Source organism: Pagrus pagrus, assembly GCF_965226575.1.
Source record: "Pagrus pagrus genome assembly, chromosome: 19".
Lineage (NCBI taxonomy): Eukaryota > Metazoa > Chordata > Actinopteri > Spariformes > Sparidae > Pagrus > Pagrus pagrus.
The window spans coordinates 7,127,521-7,150,089 of NC_140203.1; the positions used below are offsets into that span (position 1 = coordinate 7,127,521).

Below are 22,569 nucleotides of genomic sequence, written 5' to 3' on the forward strand. Positions count from 1 at the left end.
GGGGTCTCTTCTGGGTCGAGACCCATCCTCCATGCAAGTTTCACAGAAATCTGTTAAGTAGTTTTTGTGTAATCCTGCTGAAAAAAACCAACCAGCCAACAAACCAACCCATTAATGGACATGGCTGAAAACACAAGGTGGAGGTAATAAAAATATAATAAAAAAGAAACCTAATGGTGTTCGGCCAGGTGGCAGAAAGAATCAAAAATGAAAGGAGGAAATTTAAGCTTGAACATTTTGAAAATAAACAAAACGTGGTTTTATGTAAAGTTAATAGCGTCGAATAGCAAATAGTGTGCTAATGTCCAGCCAGTTCACCCAGCAGAGAAAGGCACAGTCCCGTATAACCGCAGGTGAATACTGTTAATTATTAAAGGCTGAACAGATCTGGTGTCCTCGACAGGCAACGCTGGGTCCACGGCAGAGCTGCAGCCGGGCTAAATCTGAGACCTCCCTCTCCTCCTCCGTGGCCGCAGGCATCATCGCTCTCACTCTGGACGCCAAGTAAGCATCTCACACACCCGCATACAAAATCCATACATGCAGGCAGAGTTAACAGGTATGACCGGGTAATGATCGGATAATGATTCCCTGTTTGACCTTTTCTCAGCCCTCTGCTAACCTGGAGGGATGTGCAGCACATTATCGTCCGAACATCAAAATCTCATCCTCTTATTGCTCCTGACTGGCACGTTAATGGAGCTGGATACAAAGGTATTCCCACTTGGTTTCAGCTAAATTTCTATTTCAGTAGTTGCAGGTAGTTTGGAGGAAATGAATAATTGCACGATGTCTTTTAATGGCAGTCCTCCCAAAACGTATAATAAAGAAGATAAGTTAAGCTTGATAAGCATATTTTGGTAAACGTTCTCTCAGCTCTTTTTAGGGAAACTATCAAACAGCGTGCATGCAAACTAATGAGATACTGTGAGAAGAACAGTAATAAACGCCCACAAAGTCTCAGGAGAGCGTGATGTCTTTTATAAGTTACAGCGCTTTTTATGCCCCAGCTATTGTGGTGTATGTGTGTGTGTGTGTGTGTGTGTCAGTGAGCCACCTATATGGCTTTGGCCTGCTGGATGCTGAGAGCATGGTGAAGGAGGCTGAGCGCTGGAAACAAGTTCCCTCGCAGCATGAGTGCGTGGAGGAGGCCCCCATCCAGTTGAGAAGGTATCAGACCAGCCGCGCCGCGAGAGATCTCCGCTTTGAGCCGGGGCTTCCCTTGATTCCTCCGCTTTCATCGCACTTCATCTATTTCTGTCTCAGCTCTCGCACGGCTTTCTCTCACACACTTTAATGGGTGTCATTTTCTTTATTGCTCCTCTGCCTGTATCTCTCCCTTGTTTCGTGCCTCCTCTCTCATCTCTGCTGCTCACTGCGTCTCTTTATTCTCCCCGTCTCCTCGCAGAGCTATTCATCCCGGCTCCGCGCTGACGTCTGTGTACGAGAGCGCAGGCTGCTCCGGCAGGCCCCTGCAGCACGTTGTTTATGTGGAGCATGTCGTCGTCCGTGTTACCATCACTCACGGGCATCGCGGCGACCTTTCCATTACGCTCGCATCACCTTCAGGCACCGTGTCGCAGCTGCTGGCGAACAGGTAACTAAGAGCAATGCTCAATCAGGAACAGGATGTGTGGAAACGAGAATATTACAACACTCCCCCTCTGGCTTTACCTCGTGGTTACTACGTGCAGCAGCAATCTGTGGGCCACACTTTTTCATTTGGAGCACAGCACAGTGCTAAATTTCATCAGTCTGGCACCTTGTTGCATTAGGGGAAAAAATGTGGATTCTGGCAATCACTACTAGAAAATCGCAGGGGATCAGAGAACTGGTATTTGGGCAAGTTTCTGGCAAAATTAATATCTGGCAAATTTCTGCTGCATGCAGTGTCTCACTTTAGGCCAGCTCTGCAAATCTAAAAATACGCTGCAAATTAGCAACCAGAGCCTCCGAGTGTTGATTAAAGTCAAGTTCTATCCATAACTTCACATTTACTGAAATAAAGTGACATTTCCGTGCACCATGTGAAAGTCGTCATAGTATCACAGTGACAGACCTGCACCTTAGTATCATGTGATGAACTGTTACTTATTACTTTTAGTGGTAATCAGCGGTAGTGGTAGTACTAGTAGTGGCTTAGATATAGTGGTAGTAGTAGTGGTAGTAATAGTAGTAGTAGTAGTGGTAGTGGTAGTAATAATAGTAGTGGTAGTGGTAGTAGTAGTAGTAGTAGTAGTAGTAGTAGTAGTAGTAGTAATGGTAGTGGTAGTCGTAGTAATGGTAGTACTTGTGGTAGTAGTAGTGGTAGTGCTAGTAGTAGTTTTAATAGCAACACAGGCAGCAGTAGTAGTAGTAGCAGTAGTAGTAGTAGTAGCAACACAAGCAGCAGCAGCAGTAGTAGTAGTAGTAGTAGTAGCAACACAAGCAGCAGCAGCAGTAGTAGTAGTAGTAGTAGTAGTAGTAGTAGTAGTAGTAGCAACACAGGCAGCAGTAGTAGTAGTATTAGAAGCAGTAGAAGCATAGTAGTTGGTAGTAGTAGTAGTAGTAGTAATGGTGGTAGTTACTGTAGTAGTAGTAGTAGTAATGGTAGTAGTTGGTGTAGTAATGGTGGAAGTACTAGTAATAGTAGTGTAGTAGCAGCAACACAAGCAGCAGTAGTAGCAGTAGTAGTAGTATGTTGGTAGTAGTAGTAGCAACACAAGCAGCAGTAGTAGTAGTAGTAGTAGTAGTACTAGTAGTAGTAGCAACACAAGCAGCAGTAGTAGTAGTAGTAGTAGTAGTACGGTGGTAGTATTAGTAGTAGCAACACAAGCAGCAGCAGTAGTAGTAGTAGTAGTAGTAATAGTAGTACGGTGGTAGTATTAGTAGTAGCAACACAAGCAGCAGTAGTAGTAGTAGTAGCAGTAGTACTAGTAGTAGTAGCAACACAAGCAGTAGTAGTAGTAGTAGTAGTGGTACGGTGGTAGTATTAGTAGTAGCAACACAAGCAGCAGTAGTAGTAGTATTAGTAGTAGTAGTAGTAGTAGTACGGTGGTAGTATTAGTAGTAGCAACACAAGCAGCAGCAGTAGTAGTAGTAGTAATAGTAGTACGGTGGTAGTATTAGTAGTAGCAACACAAGCAGTAGTAGTAGTAGTAGTAGGAGTAGTAGTAGAAGTAGTAGTACGGTGGTAGTATTAGTAGTAGCAACACAAGCAGCAGTAGTAGTAGTAGTAGTAGGAGTAGTAGTAGAAGTAGTAGTACGGTGGTAGTATTAGTAGTAGCAACACAAGCAGCAGTAGTAGTAGTAGTAGTAGTAGTAGTAGTAGGAGTAGTAGTAGAAGTAGTAGTATGGTGGTAGTATTAGTAGTAGCAGCACAAGCAGCAGTAGTAGTAGTAGTAGTAGTAGTAGGAGTAGGAGTAGTAGTAGAAGTAGTAGTACGGTGGTAGTATTAGTAGTAGCAACACAAGCAGCAGTAGTAGTAGCAGCAGCAGTAGTAGTAGTAGGAGTAGTAGTAGGAGTAGTATGATGATGATGATGATTATGCAGTGTTGTGGTTTAGGCCTCTTGACGACTCCACTGAGGGATTTCAGAACTGGGAATTCATGACGGCTCACTGCTGGGGGGAGCAGGCAGCAGGGGAGTGGACTTTGAAAATCAAGGATACTCCCTCCCAGAAGAGAGACAGCGCCGAACTAGGTCTGCTCATTCTCTCTGTAACATTTCAGTACTATGAAGCACACATTAAAGTTCAGCTAGTACGGCAGCTGAAATACAGTGCAGGCCTCCCGGGACAGACCTCTTATCTTGCCCCGCTTTTTTTTTTCTTTTGCCATAGGGATGCTGAAGGAGTGGTCCCTGGTGATTTACGGCACCGCGGAGCAGCCGTATCCCGTTCATCGCAAGCGAGCCCGATCGGCCGAGATGCCGATGGACAGTGACCTCACTGAAGAGTACAGTGGTGAGTCATTTATTAAGCTGTCCCTTCTCTCACAGCAGCTGAATGCACTTGAATGCAGATTTACAGTGGAGTGCAGTTAAGGCATTCATTAATGTAAATAAGGAACTAGTATCAAAAATCTGGACAACTTCCCTGTTGTTGCCCTGATGGAGCTGTGACTTTGCGTTCGCCCTTCCAGGACCCTGCGACCCAGAATGCAGTGACGATGGCTGTGAGGGGCCCAGCCCGCAGCAGTGTGTCACGTGTTTACACTTTTTTCTCAAGTTCAAGAACAACACAAGGTTAGCATGATTGCACAGCATCGAGTAGAGTCAGGAGACCCAGAACTCATTGTACAGTATTTGTGTGTCCTGTTGCTGCAGAGCATATGGCTCACACATATTGCAAATGCAAACAATCAGCTGTTGTTTACTGTTAATTTCTTAGAAGACAAAAAGTGTCATTGACCATGGTTTCACATTGTGGTGGTGAGAATTTCTCTCCACCCTCCCACTCGTGTAGAGAGTGACACCTCCTGTCCTCTGTGTGCTTTGGCCCGTGTCTGTCCGATAGGATGTGCGTATCAGAGTGTCCCAGGGGATTCTGGGGTGACCGTCGGCGTTGTAAGAGGTGCTTCTCCTCCTGTGTGAGCTGCGCTGGGAGTCGCAGTGACCAGTGTACTTCCTGTATACCTGGTCATTACCTGACCGAGGGGACCGACACCTGCACAGCCCGCTGTGGGGATAACTTCTACCTCGACCACGGTCTGCCTTTTTCAATCTCGGAGTGTTTTGTCATATTTGTTTGTAATTGGATTCAACAAGACAGACGAAATATCCTCGAGTGAACCTTTAAGGGTCTATTGTTTGGAACCAGCTGCACACGAGCCTGCTAATGAATAGTCAGTTGATGTAACTGCAGTTGAGCGGCGTGTGAGTAAGATTGATTAATCGCTCTGATGTGTATTCCATGTGTATTGTTTGATTTCCCCCCACAGATGCAAATATGTGCAGAAAGTGCAGTGAAAACTGCTTGAAGTGCACCTCCTACAGCATCTGCACAGAATGCAAACCAGACACAAGGTGAGGCAAATTCTCTGATGATGCTTGAATTAACTGCTCGGTAAACACTGCTACTTCTCCTCCAGCCGCCGAGAATACTGATTCTCCCCCGTGCAAACACAAGACCCTCTGCAGCATCTTAACAATTTGAAAAAGCTACAATATCTTTTCAACTCTGCATTTTAAAAAAGAACGTGTCAGCCTTCCCTTCTCCTGCCTGAAAAAGAAAAATGGATCTTCATTTCCATTTTGCAATATCATCACGGGAAAAGGACAAAACAGCTCCGTCAGATTCACCACATTGTCTAGAAGTAAGAAGTTTCCGGAGTACTGTGACTCAGTTCGCCAAGTACTTGTGGTGGTGTGCTGTGGGTTGGAAAACTGAGTCTGCGGTCTAAAAGGCAATGAGTCATCTTGACGGTGTCACATGATTGGCCGTGTGTGTGTGTCACGGTGCCACATGCTCTCTCGCCCTCTCCAGTCTGCAGGGGAATCGGTGCCAGCAGAGCTGCGCGGCGGGATTCTACCATGAAAAGCAGGAAGGCGCATGCCTGCCCTGTCACAAGGCCTGCGCTACCTGTGCAGGTGAGAGCGCAGGTCAAGGGTCGGGGGTCCAGAAGTGTATGAAAACTTTAAAACTTGCGACACGGAGCTGTTTTCGGTCCAGCTTCGTGTCCTTCATCCGTTTAAAAACATGTTCGCTTCTGCCTCACTGCGCCATCAGGTGCAGGTGTTGAAGCATGCAATCGTTGTGCAGAAGGCTACTTGATGGAGGAGTGGAGGTGTGTGCCCTCCTGCAGTGCTGGCTTCTACGCCACAGAGCCAAACCCAGAGATAGCTGATGGGCACAGGATATGTAGGAGGTGAGCTCACTGGTGTGTGTTCAGGTGTGGGTGGTTTGTTTATCTGCTGATGGCAGGCCTTATTCTGGTGGTTGGCTTCTGTGCTTGTTTTCAAGCTTGTATTTGTTTTTAAGCGCCTGTATGGATGTTTTTTTTTTCCTCTCTGTGATTTTTTTTTTTTGATTTTATTTCTTTTACGGCCAGTACGTGTGTTTGTGTGCGCATGTGTTCAGTCTCGGTGCTCTCCTCTTCAGGTGTGACGCCAGCTGTCTCACCTGTGTGGGGCCGAGCCGGGGGAACTGCAGCAGCTGTTCCAGCGGTCACAGCCTGCAGGATGGAGTGTGTGTTGTTAACACCGAGTGCACAGACGGTCAGTCAACCATCTTCTTTCTCTATTACGTGTTGGCTCACTGCTGTCCAATAAACATAATGCAACCTTAACACATTTTTTTTTTTTTACTTCTGTATCATCACAAATACAATTATTTTCTTTAACTGAATTAATATCATATGTACACAACAGCTGCTAATGTTTGATGAGAGCATGAAGGCTGTTTTATATCTGTCTATGTATATTTATTAGTCAGGGTTTCTGTGTATGTGTTGTATATGTGGCTTCCTACCCTTGCCATTTGACATTAAACCCACCTCTGCGCCTCAGATGGTTACTCATTTCTCAGTCAGCATCGCACTCTCGCTCTGTGTCCATCAGGAGAGTACCATGACAGTAACGGAAAGTGCCACGCGTGCGATGCAACGTGTCTGAAGTGCACAGGGCCGCAAAGAGGAGACTGCATCAGCTGTGTTTCTTCACGGTGAGTTGGTCTTGACTTTTCAGATTCAGGGTCAGAGAGGAAACGAATACACCCCGCTGTTTCTCGGAGGAGGAGAAAATGGTGTCTCACCAGTGTGCAGAGAACAAATAATGATGTACCAGAGATATTTTTACCATCAAACTCGTACGATGCTGATGAATTTGATATAAAATAATTATAAAAGCCAGAGTCTTGTCTTGTCTTGCAGAAAAGGAATATAATATTCATAATTATGTTTTCATCTTGGAGTGAATCTTTTATTTCTACAGAGGGAGCGAGCCCTTTTCAATGGAGTCCCCCATGTTGCACCTCCGTATTTCTACAACAGCCCAGATAGGACAAACCAAACGCTGCCCTAAAGAGGGCCATCGTAGGGGAGGTTGGGACGAGGGGTGCTCAGTTGATTGCAGTCTCCAACTTTCACCACTAGATGTCACTAAATACCCCACACTGGTCCTTTAACTGATGAGTCCTAATCGACAACCAGTGTTGGGCAAGTTACTCAGGAAGTGTAATAAGTTACTCTTTACTTATTAGAAAGTAATAACATTACTTTACCTCACACTTGGTATCAAAAGCAATTTGTTGCTTTACTTGTTAAATGACTTTTACATAAGGTGCGTTCTGGCGACCCAGTAACACTGCGTTACTTATTATAGTAAGAGAAGTTACTATAGTTACATTTTGAAATTGTTAACCCTCGCACTGCTCGTTGCTGGGAAATGTATTATTATTACAGTAATCTATTACTGAGTGATCCGTTACTCCCCAACACTGTCGACATCTGTTACGATAAAGAATTAATAGTTCCTGTGACATTTCCACAAAATTGTTTTTTGAAATAAAAAACAAGCGGTCTGTTCTCAAGATGAGAGAGCTTTTCTTTGCCATGCAACATTTTTTGGACTTTTACATTTAAAAGACGTCGCTTTGGGAAGTTGTGACTCGATCGGATTGAATTTGAACAAGTCATAAAAATCGCCATTGCCAAGAAAATTGAACCAGTTAACAATCTATGACAAAAGACACACTCATTTACTGTATATAGTTAGTAATAGGAATAGATTAGGGTGTTTGCTACTGTTTATATCTGTGTGGATGTATAGATGCATGCATATGTGTGCAGTACAGAATTTCAACTAATCAGCATCAGTATCTAAAAGTCCCACATTGCCTCTCAGTTTAACGAACCATCGCCAACCCTCCCTCCGCTCTGCCTGTGTCAACACGCTCAGCTTCATCTGTGTAACTCTGCCATATGTTACCTGCTGGGATGTAAATGAGTTCAGCTCATTTGCATAGACATAATTCATGTCTGTTGATTTTGTGGTGTCGCAGCTGAAAAAGTGTTTTTTTTTTTTGGACGTCGTTGTCGGCTGCAGGGCTCTGGATGACGGCCGCTGCGTCGAGGAGTGTGCCAAGGGCAAGTTCCGGTCAGGTGGCCGGTGTCACCTGTGTGACCACACCTGTGCCGCCTGTGTGGATGCAGGAGCTGCCAACTGTACCAGCTGTGACACCGGTGAGGCCTGAACAAGCACGTATACAGTATAAGTTTGTTTGGTGATCGTCTCCTTTCCAATTGCCAGAAGAGTTTGACTTTCTATTCGTTCTTTTTTTCCTGTCTGTCAAGTTCAGCATCAGAAATGCACCAGAGACAGGAGACAGTCGAGAGCAGCACATCAAATGCCAATATTTACTCCATGGTTGTCTCTGATCTGGTCTCCACTAACTTCTGATGAAATATTTGTCTCTTTAGCTTTAAATGCTGCACTCTGTTCACCGGCTGCTGGATGACTTTGGTGCTGCCTGCTGTTTGGTGCTGGGAAGTTGAAGAAGCCAAAGTTCAGCCGAAGTTCAACATCACCGCTCTTCACACCATGATATGCTGTTTCTCCTCCAGATAAGTTTGGATTGGAGCGTTACCTGTATAAAGGCCAGTGTTTGGACGCCTGCCCCGAGGCTTTCTACCACACCAAAGAGAGGAGCTGTGAGCGCTGCTCGGACCGCTGCCGGCTCTGCACGAGCCCAACTCACTGCCTCAAGTGTAACTCGTCCTACTACGTCTCCGACGGAGTGTGTGCGAAGCTGGAGTGTGGAGAAGGTAAACAGGCTCACAGCGTCATTCAGCGTATGAGCTTATTAAAGGATAAATTCAACCAAAAATTACAGTTCAGTCATTAAAAACTGATGGAAAGTCAGGTGAGGTCTCAGTTTCTTTCCGACGCCACATTAATGCACTATAAGTGTCAAAGATAAAGCCTTTTAGTCACACCAGCCATCATTCGCCCTCTCACCCTCTATTTCTAAATGTTTCTCTCTTTCTGTGACACTCGCATTTTCTTTTTTCCTCTCAGGGGAGGTGGAGGATCCAGATTACGACGACTGCATGTCCTGCGAGGAGGGCTGCAGGAAGTGCGTCCTGTGTAAGTCACGGCTCAGAGGCCCAAGCGAACGCTGCCCACAGTAGAGCGAGCTCTCCTCCCAGTGTGTCGCCGACCATGTTCGGGAGTTTTTCCTGGTAGTTGCTGTTAAACAGGAGAGCTGAGTTTTTTTGTCTGCTTTCAACAGATAACCCCAGGCATTGCCTGTCCTGCACTGAGGGCTTTTACAAGTAAGGCTGTGTGCCTCACTGTCTCCATGTGTGATCTCGCCTCTCTGCACCCGCTCTGCCTTTCAGTTCACTGCCATGCTAGAATAAAAAAGGGCCCTTTTTTTTCGCTGTGAGCGTACAGTGTGTTTGTGTGTGTGTGTGTGTGTGAGGGGAAACTGCAGGTATATATATAGACTGCTGCTTCTGTTATCAGTTTTCAGGATGGCTGCTACAAAAACTGCCCGGCTAAGACGTACAGCGTGGAAGAGGAGATGACCTGCGTTCCGTGCGACGACAACTGTGTGAGCTGCGATGAACACGAGTGCTACTGGTGCGAGACCGACCTTTTCTTATCAGGTAAAACTGCCCCCACTTGACCCAAGACGTGAAGGCATGGCGTGTTAATTACAGAGGTGGAAGAAGTATTCAGATCCTTCACTTAGAGTAGACAGATTACACACTGACATACACCTTGTAAGCATGATATTAACAGATTTATTTAAAGGTGCACTGTGTAGTTTTAGGGGAGATTTAGTCCATTAATGTGTATATTTACAGGGTGATTAGAGTTATAGAGGCTATTTTGCACGGATATAAATACGGGTGTGCCTTGAGATTTCGGCTCGCCCTTTGCTGTGTGTAAACCACAGATTTGAGGTATTAAAACTGGATTCAACCGGATTTTGACAGCTGTACAAGAGAGGAGGACCAGAGAGGACCTCAAATTAAAATGCAGACACCGCTGTAAGCTCCTGTCATTTCGGTTCATATTGTGCTTTAGTGGCGCACGTTACCAAGCAAAACTGCAATTAATCAAACCACTAGATAGTAAATGCCTGGTGGTAAAGTCTGTGGAGCCCCGGGGCAGATCCTCAATTGGTCGTACAGCCTTGACTGTAGCTGTCGAATAAACATGGTGGAGGAAAAGTGCAACATTTCTCTCTAATATGTTGTTTAGTATAAAGCAGCACAACCAGAGATGTTGTGTTATTCATTCCATACATTTTACTTTTTTGTCCTTGACCTACATTACCCACAATGCAACTAGACTGCAGACAGTTCTGCTTAAGTTTCCATTGTTCTGCTGGTAACGTCTAATGCAAAGCCGCTGACCTCAAGTAGAGCTGAGGAGCGTTTAATGCAGTAGTACTTTGATGTAAAAAATATACTTCAGGTAAAGTACACGTACTTCAAATTGTGAACTCGCCCTGCTAAGTGGACTACATACAACATAGATCTCCAGAAACCAGAGAAACTTCTCTCATTTTCCCCAGAGGGGAGTTGCGTTTCAAAGTGTCCTGACGGTTTCTATGGCGACGAAGACACCAATGACTGCGAGGAGTGTCACCCAGACTGTGTGACATGTAGCGGCCCGGAGGGCGATGACTGCCTGTCCTGTGAGGAGGCGAAGACGCTGGAAAACGGAGAGTGTGTGTCTGACCATGAGGTCTGTCCCATTAAGACCTTTCGCAGCGGTGAGACTAATACTTATGTATTCCACTAATCCAACTGTCTGCCCATAATGAATCAGGGATTTGGGCACTTTCACAGGGGCAGAAAAGAAATCTTGGAGGGTAATTGGTCTGTGTGCCACCGTCCCTGAACCCTGTACCAACTTAAGTACTCAAAACGGTCAGAACTACTGAACGCCAGCCAGATACGGACTTTGAAATAATTGATTGTATATGCTGAACGTTTAGCTCCTCCGTGGAATTAGTTGGACAGACCTTTAAACAACATATGGTAATTAGTGTGAAGCTAGACATCTTAATTATAGGAACTAAAATAACTCAGAGAAAAGTACATAGGTTAATACAAAGGTTGAGAATGAACACACACAAGTAAAGTTATTCTTAAACTTTGAATCTCAGCAACTTAACCTGAAGTCTCAAGCTTTGAAACTTTGAACAGCAACATGCTGATTTAAATTGTGAAGATGGGTTTACATACTATTCCTACTTGTTGGCTTTTTAATTGCTGTTGTTCAAGACACAAGTCTGCACTTATTGGTGCTGAAATGGCTCCTGAAACACATCATGACTCAATATTTCATCACTTGTGCATCGTTAATGTGAGGAAAGTTGAAAATACAAACTGAATCCTCTTACTTACAAGGTGGAAGAATCTGTGTCAGGTAAATGTAAAGTAACTCTTGTGTCTGTATGCTAAACATGAAGCCGGGCTATTCAAAAAAAGGGGGAAACAGCTAAGGTTGCTCGGCAAGACTAATGGAAGAAATAGTTCCATGCTAATGTCTTTTTCATTATTTTCACCCAACCGGATCATAGTTTTATTACATTTTCAGGCACGTGTGTTCACATTACGTGTTCCTCCCTGATCCCTCTAAGTGCAACCACAAAACAGGACCACTGCAACATGCACCTGAACAACAGTTCCTACTGTCACAGATATAACCCTCGTTAAAAAAAACACAACTTGTCTTTTGTACATTTCTGTAAGTAATAAAGTAAGAAATTATTAATGAAGCAACTTTCTAGATCAGATATAAAAAAGTATGTCAAAATAAAAGGCCAAAAGAAGGACTTAACATAAAAACAAATAAGATATAACGTGTTAATAGGTACCGTTTAAAGGTGTTTGTGGCCAGGCTAAGCTAGCTAATTGGAATTGAATTGGACTACTAGCACTAGTGTTGCAATATATCGTCCAGCAACAGTCTTTTCTTGCTTTATTATGGATGGATGGAGAGAAAGTGTGCCATTAGCCTGTACAGTGATGCGTACTACAATGATCCTGGATCAGGGGCAGGTTTCCCTCTTGCTGTTACGACTGTGTCATTTATTTAACCTCCAGATGACGGAGCGTGTGAGGACTGCCACCCGTCCTGTGAGTCCTGCTCTGGAGACGAGAAGAATCACTGTACAAAATGTGCACAAGGTCTGTCAGTCACTTACGAAGCCCGCCACAGCAGTTTCATATTTTCCTGGTTACACCGCAGCAGTGACGATGTTTGCTCTTTCTTCCTCCTCCAGGCCGGTTTCTGACCACACAGCAAACATGTGTGTCAAAGTGTCCGGGGGGTTTCTTTGCCAGCCGGCTGAGCGGTGTGTGTGAGGCCTGCCCTGCAGGCTGTTTACAGTGTGTGGACGCTCAGCGCTGCACTCGCTGTCAGAGCACTCGTAAAGCTCAGTTTTTCCTGCAGGATGGACAGTGTGTGCAAGAGTGCGTCAGGTGAGGGGTTCACCCTGTCACTGCTGTTTTTCGTTTCATAGTTATGTACATTATTTAATCAGGAAGTGGAGATCTCATTTATGATTTAGACCCGAGTACAGAATAAAAAATCAAATAGAATAAAATGAAATAAATAAAGAATGAAAGTGGTAATGGTAATGTACAGAAGCCCTCAAGGCAAGTTTTTTTTTTATTATTTCACAGGTTTTTCACTCAGTTTCACATATGGAGAAATGTTTTGTCAAAAAATGCACGCAAGAATTTTTTTTTTCTCCTGAAAAACATTTTTTTCTCACTTGCCCCTCTGGGCTTCCATAGTAATGACAAAGAACAGACAAAATGACGTTTAAAATATCATTGGAACAGATATAAAATGAAATAAAAATGCAAGAATATTCTGTGGATATTAAAAAAAAGAATAAAAATACATCCACGGTAAAACAATGCTGGGAAATTTAACCCTGCTGGCAAAATCACGTTGAGGCACGATCTCTGAAGAGCCAAAAGCAAAACTAAGAGGTGTCTTTGACGGCCATGATTTTGACATTTCCTGCTTGATGTTTATGCGCCATTAAATTGTGGCATCCTTGATATTGAAAGAAGAGGTCCTTCATGCTCCGTTAGCGCCGAGACGACCACTCTAAGTTTTTGGCCATGAGGGCCCTTCTTTAATTTTATATCTGCTGCCGACTCTGGAGCAGTTTTTGAGCGATACTTTATAACTACGTGATTGTCTGGATTAATTATTGGCAGTCGTCTGTAGACAGAAGCACGGAGCAGAGCAGAGCAAAATGTCAGTTGTCTTGTTTACCCCAGCAGCAGCAGCAGCAGCAGCAGCACAAATTCATGACAGCATATTAGATAAAAAATAAAAGATATATCCAGTCCAACTTGACACATGTCAGGTTTATACTTGCCATGGTCTTAACTAGTAATGTATCAGTTCAGTGGTGCGTCTAATTTATGTCTGTTAAGCAGCTTGATGTGATTTCAACAGAATCTAGATGTTAAGCATGAAAACAAATGCAGTGTACATGCACGATAACCCCAGTGTACCTGTATCTGTGTGTCTGCTGATCTCTGCCTGGCACCTCACAGGGGTTATCCTGCGGGCCAGGTGTGTCGGAGCTGTGCGGCGGGCTGCGCGTCATGTGTGAAGAACGCCACGCACTGCCTCGGCTGTGAAGAACCTCTCCTCCTACACAAGCACCAGTGTGTGGACGAGTGTCCTCCAGCGCACACTGTGCGGGACGGGGAGTGCCAACACTGCCCCTCGGCCTGTCGGGAGTGCGGCCCACTCGGGCAGTGCACAGGTACTGACACACAATGCAGATGGTAACAAACTCAGCTGCTGGAGCTGGTTCTGTTTGATCTCTATAGCTCGCTGCAGATTGTGTTACTATGACCTGTAAGTGTGGCGTTTGATATTTTTAGCCGCACTCGCGACATGGCTCTAGGCGTGCCAGTTGGTCAGTCCACCATTTTGATCCGAACTGAAATGTCTCAATGTACGGGCATTCATAGTACCCTGACGATGTATCCTAATAGACCGTATTCACATGGCAGCCATTTTCATCTGACATCGCGCTCAGGGCGAGTTTTGCTTACTCGAAACAGTCACCACTGAACAGTCATCGCCTCGAGCGGGACCCAAACTACAGTCATCTGGGTGAAAGCGCGACGAATAAACCACCCGACCGTCCCCTGACCTCCCTGTGACTGTCTGGCACTTTGCATTGTGGTCATCTGTTGTGTGTCTTCATAACAAAGTCAGATTTTTTTTCCCCTCCAACTACCGTGTGCAGTAGACTTTTCTTCCTCCTGCATTCCTCTCTAAGACTTTAGGGTATAGTTTCAAAGAGTTGTACTAAATTGTTCTTCCATTCAGTACTAAAAGCTGTCCTTTGTGCAGGCTGTGAGGAGTATCACTTTCTCCACGAGGGCCTGTGTGTGCTAGACTGTCCCGAGAGGTTCTTTGAGGACAGCGAGCAAAGGGAGTGTTTGCGTTGCCACCCCGACTGCGCTTTGTGCGACGGCCCCAACAACAACGACTGTGATGCCTGTGCGGACCCAGAGGCCACTCTGCATAATGGGGCATGTCTGGCAGCCTGCCCGTCTCATACCTATAGAGACGCTTTAACAGGAGAGTGTAAAGGTACAGCAGCAACATAAAGCACAAGTTTTGTTAACTCAGGAATTATTTGAGAGCCAGAAATGCACTCCTCTGATGAAAACTAAGTCGAGATTCAGTGATTTTGTTGACTTTTTTCTTGTTATACATTCAGAATTTACTCTTTTAGGCGTGTAAAAAATTCAGAGATGATCAGTTTCTCCTAAAACTTCATTTTCTCCTCGCCGATGCAACATACTCTGTCCTGTAGAGCGTCCTTCATGCATCTTCTCAATTATATTCTCTACTATGCCGGAGTGTGTTTCCTGACTCAGACTAAAATAGCATCTCTTTTCAGACGGGTAACAGGCAGCTGTCAAACCTTGAAAACAAAACAGCGACGGCAAAGACAGTTCCCTAGAGAAAGACACATCGCTCTAGTTTTGTTATTCAAAAACACAAAGCGTGGTGTGTTTCTCCCAGGAAAATGTTGTAGGCGATGCCCACTTTTGTTGCTACATACAGTAGCTGCCAGCAGTGAGACATTTAAAGGGAAGAACATTGTCGTACTGCGAATGGACGGAGGGGGGGTTTTAATATTTATTTTCATCCGAGCTGAACATAGGCTGCAGACAGTGTTTTCACGGATCACACTTTGATAACCTAATCGGCATTCCTGGGCAAGGAAAATGTGTTTATATAGCACATTTCATACCCGAAGGCAAAGTGCTTCACAGATAACACAGGGAAAAGCAGAAAGAGGCGATAAAAAAACAATAAAAACAAGCAAACAAAAGCACACAGAGTAAAAACAATAAAAGCAAATAGGTGGAAACTACCAGGTAAGGCGTTTTATTATAGAAAAAATAGGAAAAAAATATGTTATTCAAGTCTTTTACCTAGGACGGTAAATGTTTATTATCAGCATGCTCGTAGAGTAACAGAATACATGTTACAGGATTACATAAATAGGATACAATAGTAGCTTACATTACTTTTATATTGTGATACTTGGATTAGATTACTGACTACAGCTAATTACAGCGTTGTAAAAAGTACCCAAAGGTGATACTTGAGTAAAAGTAGCGACGTCATGTAAAAATATTACCTTGGTGAAAGTGAAAGTCACCTATACAAAGAGGACTTGAGTAAAAGTTTCAAATATCTGACCGTAAACATACTTAAGTAATTTTCTGGCAATAAACGTACTTAAGCAAAAAAGCAAGCAAAAGTAAATTATACAGTAAATTATGTCTGGTTGAGTGATTATTGGACTGGCGGACTATCAGATCCAGTATTTAGCATGTTTCTGATAAATGGAGTCCGTGTTGTATTTATCCAATTGCAGATAAAATACATTTATTAAATAAATAGTAAGTGGCTTTGGCTCTGATGCAGCATGTAATCCACAGAGTAACTACTAACTAAAGTAATCAGATAAATGTACAATATTTGCCTCCAAAATGTAGTAGAGTGGAAGTGTAAAGTAGTAAAAAAAGGAAAGTCAAGTACCTCAAAATTGTACTAAGTACAGTAGTTGAGTAAATGTACTTAGTTACATTCCATCACCCGGTTATTAGTAACTGTATCAGATAAACTATTTACTACTACATAAAAGAAAATATTGATTCTTCTCGGTGTGCTTCACTGAAGGTGTGATAACTTTTTATTTCTAGACTGTGATGCCTCTTGTCTCACCTGCTCCGGGCCCCACGCCGGCTCCTGCACCAGCTGCAGAGACGATCAGAAGCTGGACGGCCACAGCCATTGTCTCCCATCAGCCAACAAGTGCTCTCCTCGCCAGTACGCGGACCGGGACGGGGAGTGCCATCCGTGTCACAAATACTGCCACAGGTGCTCAGGTCCCGGCAAATCTCACTGCCTGAGCTGCAACCAGAGACATCTCCTGCTCAGTGAGTCGAGTTTGTGAATCCTCTGAAGCCTGCGTGTCCTGGACAGCTCTTCGGGCCTCCGCGGCTTGTTTGTTGTTTGCGTAGCCGCATTATATTCATGTGTGTCTGTTGGTACAGATGGCACCTGTGTGGCAGAATGCCCCACCGGCTACTACGAGGACGAGTCGGCGCAGAAATGCGAGCCGTGCCACCCTTCCTGTCAGTCCTGCGTCGGAGAGCACAGCCATGAGTGCCTCGCATGCAAAACCCACCTATTCCGTGAGGGCAAAGAGTGCGTGGAGACCTGCCAGCACAGGTAGTTTAACCTGCTCGCCGTCCAGCTGTGCCGCTCATCCGTCACATTAAGTGCGGTCGCACGAGGTTGTCATTAATAAAAGATCTGCCTAGTCACATAATGTCACTGTGGACACTAAAGCATTGCTTGTCTTTAGTTAGCTGGACAGGGGTGCGTTCTGGAAGCAGAAGCTAATTTAGCCTGAGATTTAAATAGCCGTTCATGTGGCCTGTAAAATGCTAATTAGACTTGATTTTATTTGGGGTGCAGTGATTGAGAGTGTTAAATTAATGTGCCGTTAAATTGAGGTGCAGTTAAATACTCAAGAGAAAACAGGAAAGGGATACAAAGGCTATTTATTCCTGTGACGTGCCACCCTCGATACTTTCAGCACACAGTGAGAGAGAGAATATCAGTTTGATTTTATCATGCAGAGCCCGTGCCGGTCTGAAGTGTTTTGTTTTGCCTGCACTCCCCTTCTCATGGCGTCTGAGTAGTTACTGTTGTTTATAGCCGTATGTGACCGAGTAGCTGTGGGAAGGAATCTCCTTTGAGGACGAACAGAATCTCATCTAATCTCGTCTAATTTAATTGAATGTAATCTATCATAACTTTCTCTCGCCATCCATCCGATAGTCACTATGGAAACGCGGGCTCGAGGATGTGTGAGAAGTGTGACCCGAGTTGCGGCGAGTGCATCGGGGGTGGGGAGGACAGCTGCCTGAGCTGCGCCATGGGTCTCATCTACTTGCGGAAAGAAGGCCGGTGCCTCCCCTCGTGCCCGCAGGGACTCTACCACGACGCGGCGCACAGGACCTGCGAGCCCTGCCACGCCAGCTGCAGGGCGTGCTCAGGTACGAGTGTCCACTCAGCAGTTATCTCGTGCGATGCAGATGAACACACATGCAGATTACATGAAGGCGATGAGATATTGATGTTTCTGTTTTCTCCGCGGACTGCAGATGTGATTTGATTTGACTGCTCAGACTGTGTCATGTTATAGCACAGGTTCATGTGTCCCGAATGTCCTTCAAGAGGGCATTCATTTCAACAATCCTGGAATAATTATGTGAACAATTAAAGATTATTTATCTAATCTAAAGTTAAAGAACAAGGCTGGCAATATTCTGTATTTGTGTTATCGTCAGCAATTCTCAAGGAAAGACCAGAAGCAACAGTGTGTTGGTCCATCTCCCCAGCCGGCGTCATGAAAATGTCGCCACCAAATTGAAAAAACTAGTCCCACCATGCCTATGTTTTCCTCAGTGTACATCCCCAAAGCGTTAATGACAGTAAAAAAAAAAAAAAAAAGGGAAACTTTGGGACCTGGCCAGTCAATAGCGTGTCCGTCTGTGCGAAACACTCAATCATCAGTTCATTCATTAGTTAAAGATAAATACCATTTGTGCAGATTGTGTCTGTAGGTCGAAGCAAATCAGAAAAACAGAGGTTTCCTCTACAAGAACACAAAATTATAATACAAACTGCCGGTTGCACCAAACAACCAGTTTCTCCTAACACAGTCGACAGAAAAACACAGGAAAACAGTTCAGTCTGTCGACGCTGCTCTCGTCTTCTGAAAACACACACAGCGTGGACGCTGCTGGATGACCCACTGGCCCCAGCGTAAATCTTTCCCCGGATTAGTAGCTGGAGACAGCCATGCACAATCACCTGCTCCAGCGGGGGAGGGCAGCACCTGGAGGACACGGGAGCACAGAAGAGAGCAGCCACACCCACACACACAACCACTGACGGCTCTTGGGCCGCAGCACTAACTCCATTTTTTACTGTGAAAAATATGGCCCGACCATAAAACACCTGTTTTTAGAATGGAGTTTGGTTCACTTGTCTGTCCACTCGAAAGGCCGCCAGGAGCAGAGAGTATTTTAATGTTAATGCCAGACAATAATGAACCTCAGACGGCATTAAATAAAGTGGAAGTGGGGCTGAAACCGGCATGTTTTTCTAGGCTACTTCTCTGGGCTCGTAGTAAAAGGTCACACAACTATTAAAATAGCGACCGTCGCCCGCTTCAGCGATGTAATTAGTTTACAGTAAAGTCTTAATGACAGAATAAGTGACAGATGTCAGGTTAGTCCACTTTAATGTAGGCAGACTGAAAGCACACTTATCAACCCTGATGTCTTTGTTTTGATATAATTACGCTGGACGTAGATCAACAGCAATATAGAGTTATTTTCTGCCTGACTGGCCATAGGATGTTGGCTCCTGAGAGCTAAAAAAGCGACAAGGTGTTCTTATTTTATACTATTAAAATTGGCAACGCTGCTTGAATTTGCATTTACCGTCAGTCAAATGAAAAAAGCAGCGTGACCTGACGCCAGGAAAAGTTTTAATAACATATAAAAACACTTATTCAACGTGCTCTCAGTGTACCCACTTGAGTTTTTGCTCTCCTTTTCTCACAAGTTGAAGTTTCTGTGCACACAAAAGGCTTATTTCTCTCAAGATTTGATTTGAAATTGTTGCAAAAGCAGAGGTGTTAGTGAGATAATCCATCCACCTGACACGTGTAGCATATCAAGATGCTGATTAAACGGCATGAATACTGCATGAAAAATGGGAGAAAAACAAAAGGTGTTGTGTTTGTATTTTTGTTGGCTGAAGGAAAACGTGGTGTCGATACAGGCGTATATTTCTTCTCTCTATGGCAGCACCGGGACTCTTTAAAAACAAGTCTACATATGTGCCCTCATTTTTATTAAGTTGCCAAACATTTGTCAGTAAATTTAAAGTAAAGGTAAGAGAAAGTAAAGATGTTAGTGAATTACTCAAACAGTAATAAATGGTGTATCGTCTTTAGCGTACCAGATAATATTTCCAGCAGAAAACATGTCGCCGCGTGCAGGAGTGTGGTTCGTAAATCTCGGACAAAACTTGATTAAGTGCTGATTTTGATATTCAAAAATGCAGAATACCACCAGCCTCACGCAGACGCTTTAACTTCTCGTCTATCTGCAGGAAAAGACTCCCAGTCATGTGACTCCTGCTACCCTGGATACCTGCTCTCGGATGGCATGTGTGAGTCCATGTGCGATGTCGGCCGGTACCCTGTAATGAAGGTAACCACGCTTAGTTTTTAATTTCACAAATATTAACTTTTATTTAAAAAGTCCTCGCCGTGTCCTTGCTTCGCCAAAATAATTATTAATAATGTTTTGGCCCCGGGTATCATATAATGTAATTTAGACTAACTTATTACTGCACCAGGAGAAATCTCAAAGCGCAGACTGAAAATGATTACTGTGTCACGATTCCTAAATAAATCTCCTGGCTCGTGCTGTGAGGCAACTAATTGAAACTGTCTGGCAGGTAGATGCATATTAATTGATTAAGCTGAAAGGCAGTGCATCTCTTAAACTCTTACTTTTAAAAAATGGAAGTTTTGCATGTCTTTAGAGGCGGAGAATCAGCGGCTGTGAAGTCAGATTCTTGCCGTTGCTGTGTGTCTGGGTATGTCGTCTTTTCAATATCAGTCCTTTCTCCGGCCCCTCATTAGGGTTCAGGCCACGCTTGCGAAGACTGCGACAGCTCCTGTCTGGAGTGTCGGGGGCCCGGTCCAGCCAACTGCACCGTGTGTCCGTCTCAGGCCATCTTAGAAGCTGGAGGGCGCTGTCTGCTTTGTTGCCGCCATGAGGAGGAAGAGGAGGAGGAGGAGGAGGCCTCGACACAGCAGCAGGACTGTTGTAACTGCACTGAGACTCGAGGTAGGCTGGAGGTCGTGACTGGGATTAAGAGTCAGAGTTGTGCTTTTTCAGGTCAACGCTGACATTGAGAAAAGTTTTATCATATTTTCTGGTTGTGCAGAGGGCTGATCTGTCGGTTTGACTTCTCTGTGTTGATTATATCGCTGGAAAAGTGACAGAAACTGGAGCTGGAACTAATTAACTCACTCATTGTTGATAAATCAGATTAAATGTATAATAATTATTTGATTGATCAAGTAGTCTGTAAAATGCCAGAGAACAGAAAAAACGGCTGTCATAATTTCCCAAAGTTTAAGGGCGAGGCGTTCACATTGGTTTGTCTCAACAGCAACAAGTCACATGTAGCCTGAGAGGCAAACCAGGGGAAAGGGTTAGATATGTAATGTAACTACTATATTTACTCAAGTACTGTTGATGAAGGTTTTCAGTCATCCAGGTCACGGTACATACTTGTTTCCGTTTCTTGAAGACGTCTCACCTCTCATCCAAGAGGCTTCTTCACTTCTCACTAACTGGAGAGGAGTCGCGGACTTTTAAACTCTGTGTGGGAGTGTCCTTACAGAGTCGTTAGGGCCAACCGGTTAAATCCACCTATGTCAAACTGAAGCGTCCGTCTTTGAACAGAGGAGGTGGCCTACGACATTACTTATCACCCACCTACAATGCAGCACTGAGTTCTCTCCCCGGACAGCTCAACAACCATTCACACCTGAGCTCACCTCGCCCTAGCAACCCACATGAAGGCCGGTTGAGTCAACGACTCACAAGTGGCCCTAACGACTCTGGAAACTCAGAGCTCACACCGGTCCTTAACGGCTCTTTAAGGACACTCCCACACAGCGTTTAAAAGCCTGCAGCTCCCCTCCAGTTAGTTAGAAGTGAAGAAGCCTCTTGGATGAGAGGTGAGACGTCTTCAACAAACTGAAGTCCAGTTGCCTACGATACAGCACTTTACTCAATTATTACTCAAGTACTGTACTTCAGTACAATTTTGAGGTAGTTGTACGATATCATATATCTTGCCGGCAAATATTTTACCTTTTACTCCACTCACAGCAATGAATGACTCATGACTAATCAAGCAAAAGAAATGCTTAAATATTTAGACAGCGCTGTAACTAGGACACTGGTGTCTAAACTTCCTGTCTTTGTGGGATTTCCAGGAGTGTGCGTCCTCAGCACCAACTTGGCGTTCAGGAACGAGGAGGAAGAGGAGGCCGGCGGTAACCTGGCAGTCTTCATCATCGCCTGCATCCTGTTGGTGTTTGGACTGGTGGCTGTCGTCTTCCTCGTCAGACATTCCCGCTCCAAGAGCGCGCCCCCGGACATCACTCCCCGAGGCTACGAGAAGCTGGGCTCTGGCGGGGGCTACGGGGGTGGCAGCAGATTCGGCGGCTACAGCTCCTCTTCCTCCGCGGGCCACAGCGGCCGCGCCAGCTCCTCCGGCGGTCGGTTCAAGGAGGCTGAGTTGGTTGACATTGGTGAACGTCGCCTGGGGAGCAAGGATGATGACGACGATGAAGATGAAGATGAGGACATCGTTTACATGGGCCAGGACGGCACCGTCTACAGGAAGTTCCGGTACGGACAGCTGGGAGAGGACAACGAGGACGAGTTGGAGTACGACGATGAGAGCTACACGTTCAGATGAAGCATAAGAATCTCCCTATGGAAACACTTCTTTCTCTTCTCTTCCTCACTCCTCTTCCTCCCTCTGTGCTGTTTATCTCCTCCTGGCCCGAGGGACAGACCCTTCAGTGGATATGAGTTGAACCAAATGAGACATGAGAAGCTATTTATACTGAGCTACATTTTACAACCGCTATCCATTCACAAAATGAAATGTGCTGCAGACAATCCTACATTGTTCCGCATCCTTGGAGTTTTTACATAATTAAGGTTGATTTTCTAGACTTAGTTTGGAGTATAATGAATTCCCGCATATATATAACATAATTTATCACGATCATTTACTAGTTTTGACAGTTTCTTTAATCATATTATTCATCTTTTAAATTGTTGTGGTGTTGGATTAAAAGTTTAAATTTAATTAATCACAGTTTTTTCTTTTGCTTTTCTTTATTCCCAAGTGTTTGCTTGTCATTTTGAAAATGTGGTT

At 44.6% G+C, this 22,569-nt stretch overlaps 1 protein-coding gene across 1 annotated transcript in view; it reads left to right on the forward strand.

Moving 5' to 3' along the window:
- Positions 1-22,550, forward strand: part of pcsk5a (proprotein convertase subtilisin/kexin type 5a) — a 29,786-nt gene extending 7,236 nt beyond the window's left edge. The window contains exons 9-37 of the mRNA XM_084383132.1: positions 404-504; positions 611-714; positions 1,050-1,170; positions 1,409-1,597; positions 3,545-3,681; positions 3,821-3,943; positions 4,122-4,224; positions 4,496-4,686; positions 4,920-5,004; positions 5,465-5,568; positions 5,708-5,846; positions 6,080-6,195; positions 6,538-6,640; positions 8,023-8,159; positions 8,541-8,741; positions 8,995-9,063; positions 9,209-9,251; positions 9,445-9,587; positions 10,505-10,705; positions 12,045-12,128; positions 12,224-12,422; positions 13,521-13,735; positions 14,335-14,577; positions 16,209-16,445; positions 16,563-16,740; positions 17,356-17,573; positions 19,705-19,805; positions 20,243-20,450; positions 21,614-22,550. Coding sequence (XP_084239258.1) covers positions 404-504; positions 611-714; positions 1,050-1,170; positions 1,409-1,597; positions 3,545-3,681; positions 3,821-3,943; positions 4,122-4,224; positions 4,496-4,686; positions 4,920-5,004; positions 5,465-5,568; positions 5,708-5,846; positions 6,080-6,195; positions 6,538-6,640; positions 8,023-8,159; positions 8,541-8,741; positions 8,995-9,063; positions 9,209-9,251; positions 9,445-9,587; positions 10,505-10,705; positions 12,045-12,128; positions 12,224-12,422; positions 13,521-13,735; positions 14,335-14,577; positions 16,209-16,445; positions 16,563-16,740; positions 17,356-17,573; positions 19,705-19,805; positions 20,243-20,450; positions 21,614-22,101 — 4,581 coding nt within the window. The 3' untranslated portion in view covers positions 22,102-22,550. The remainder of the gene's footprint in view (positions 1-403; positions 505-610; positions 715-1,049; positions 1,171-1,408; positions 1,598-3,544; positions 3,682-3,820; positions 3,944-4,121; positions 4,225-4,495; positions 4,687-4,919; positions 5,005-5,464; positions 5,569-5,707; positions 5,847-6,079; positions 6,196-6,537; positions 6,641-8,022; positions 8,160-8,540; positions 8,742-8,994; positions 9,064-9,208; positions 9,252-9,444; positions 9,588-10,504; positions 10,706-12,044; positions 12,129-12,223; positions 12,423-13,520; positions 13,736-14,334; positions 14,578-16,208; positions 16,446-16,562; positions 16,741-17,355; positions 17,574-19,704; positions 19,806-20,242; positions 20,451-21,613) is intronic.
- The last annotated feature ends 19 nt before the right edge of the window (positions 22,551-22,569 follow it).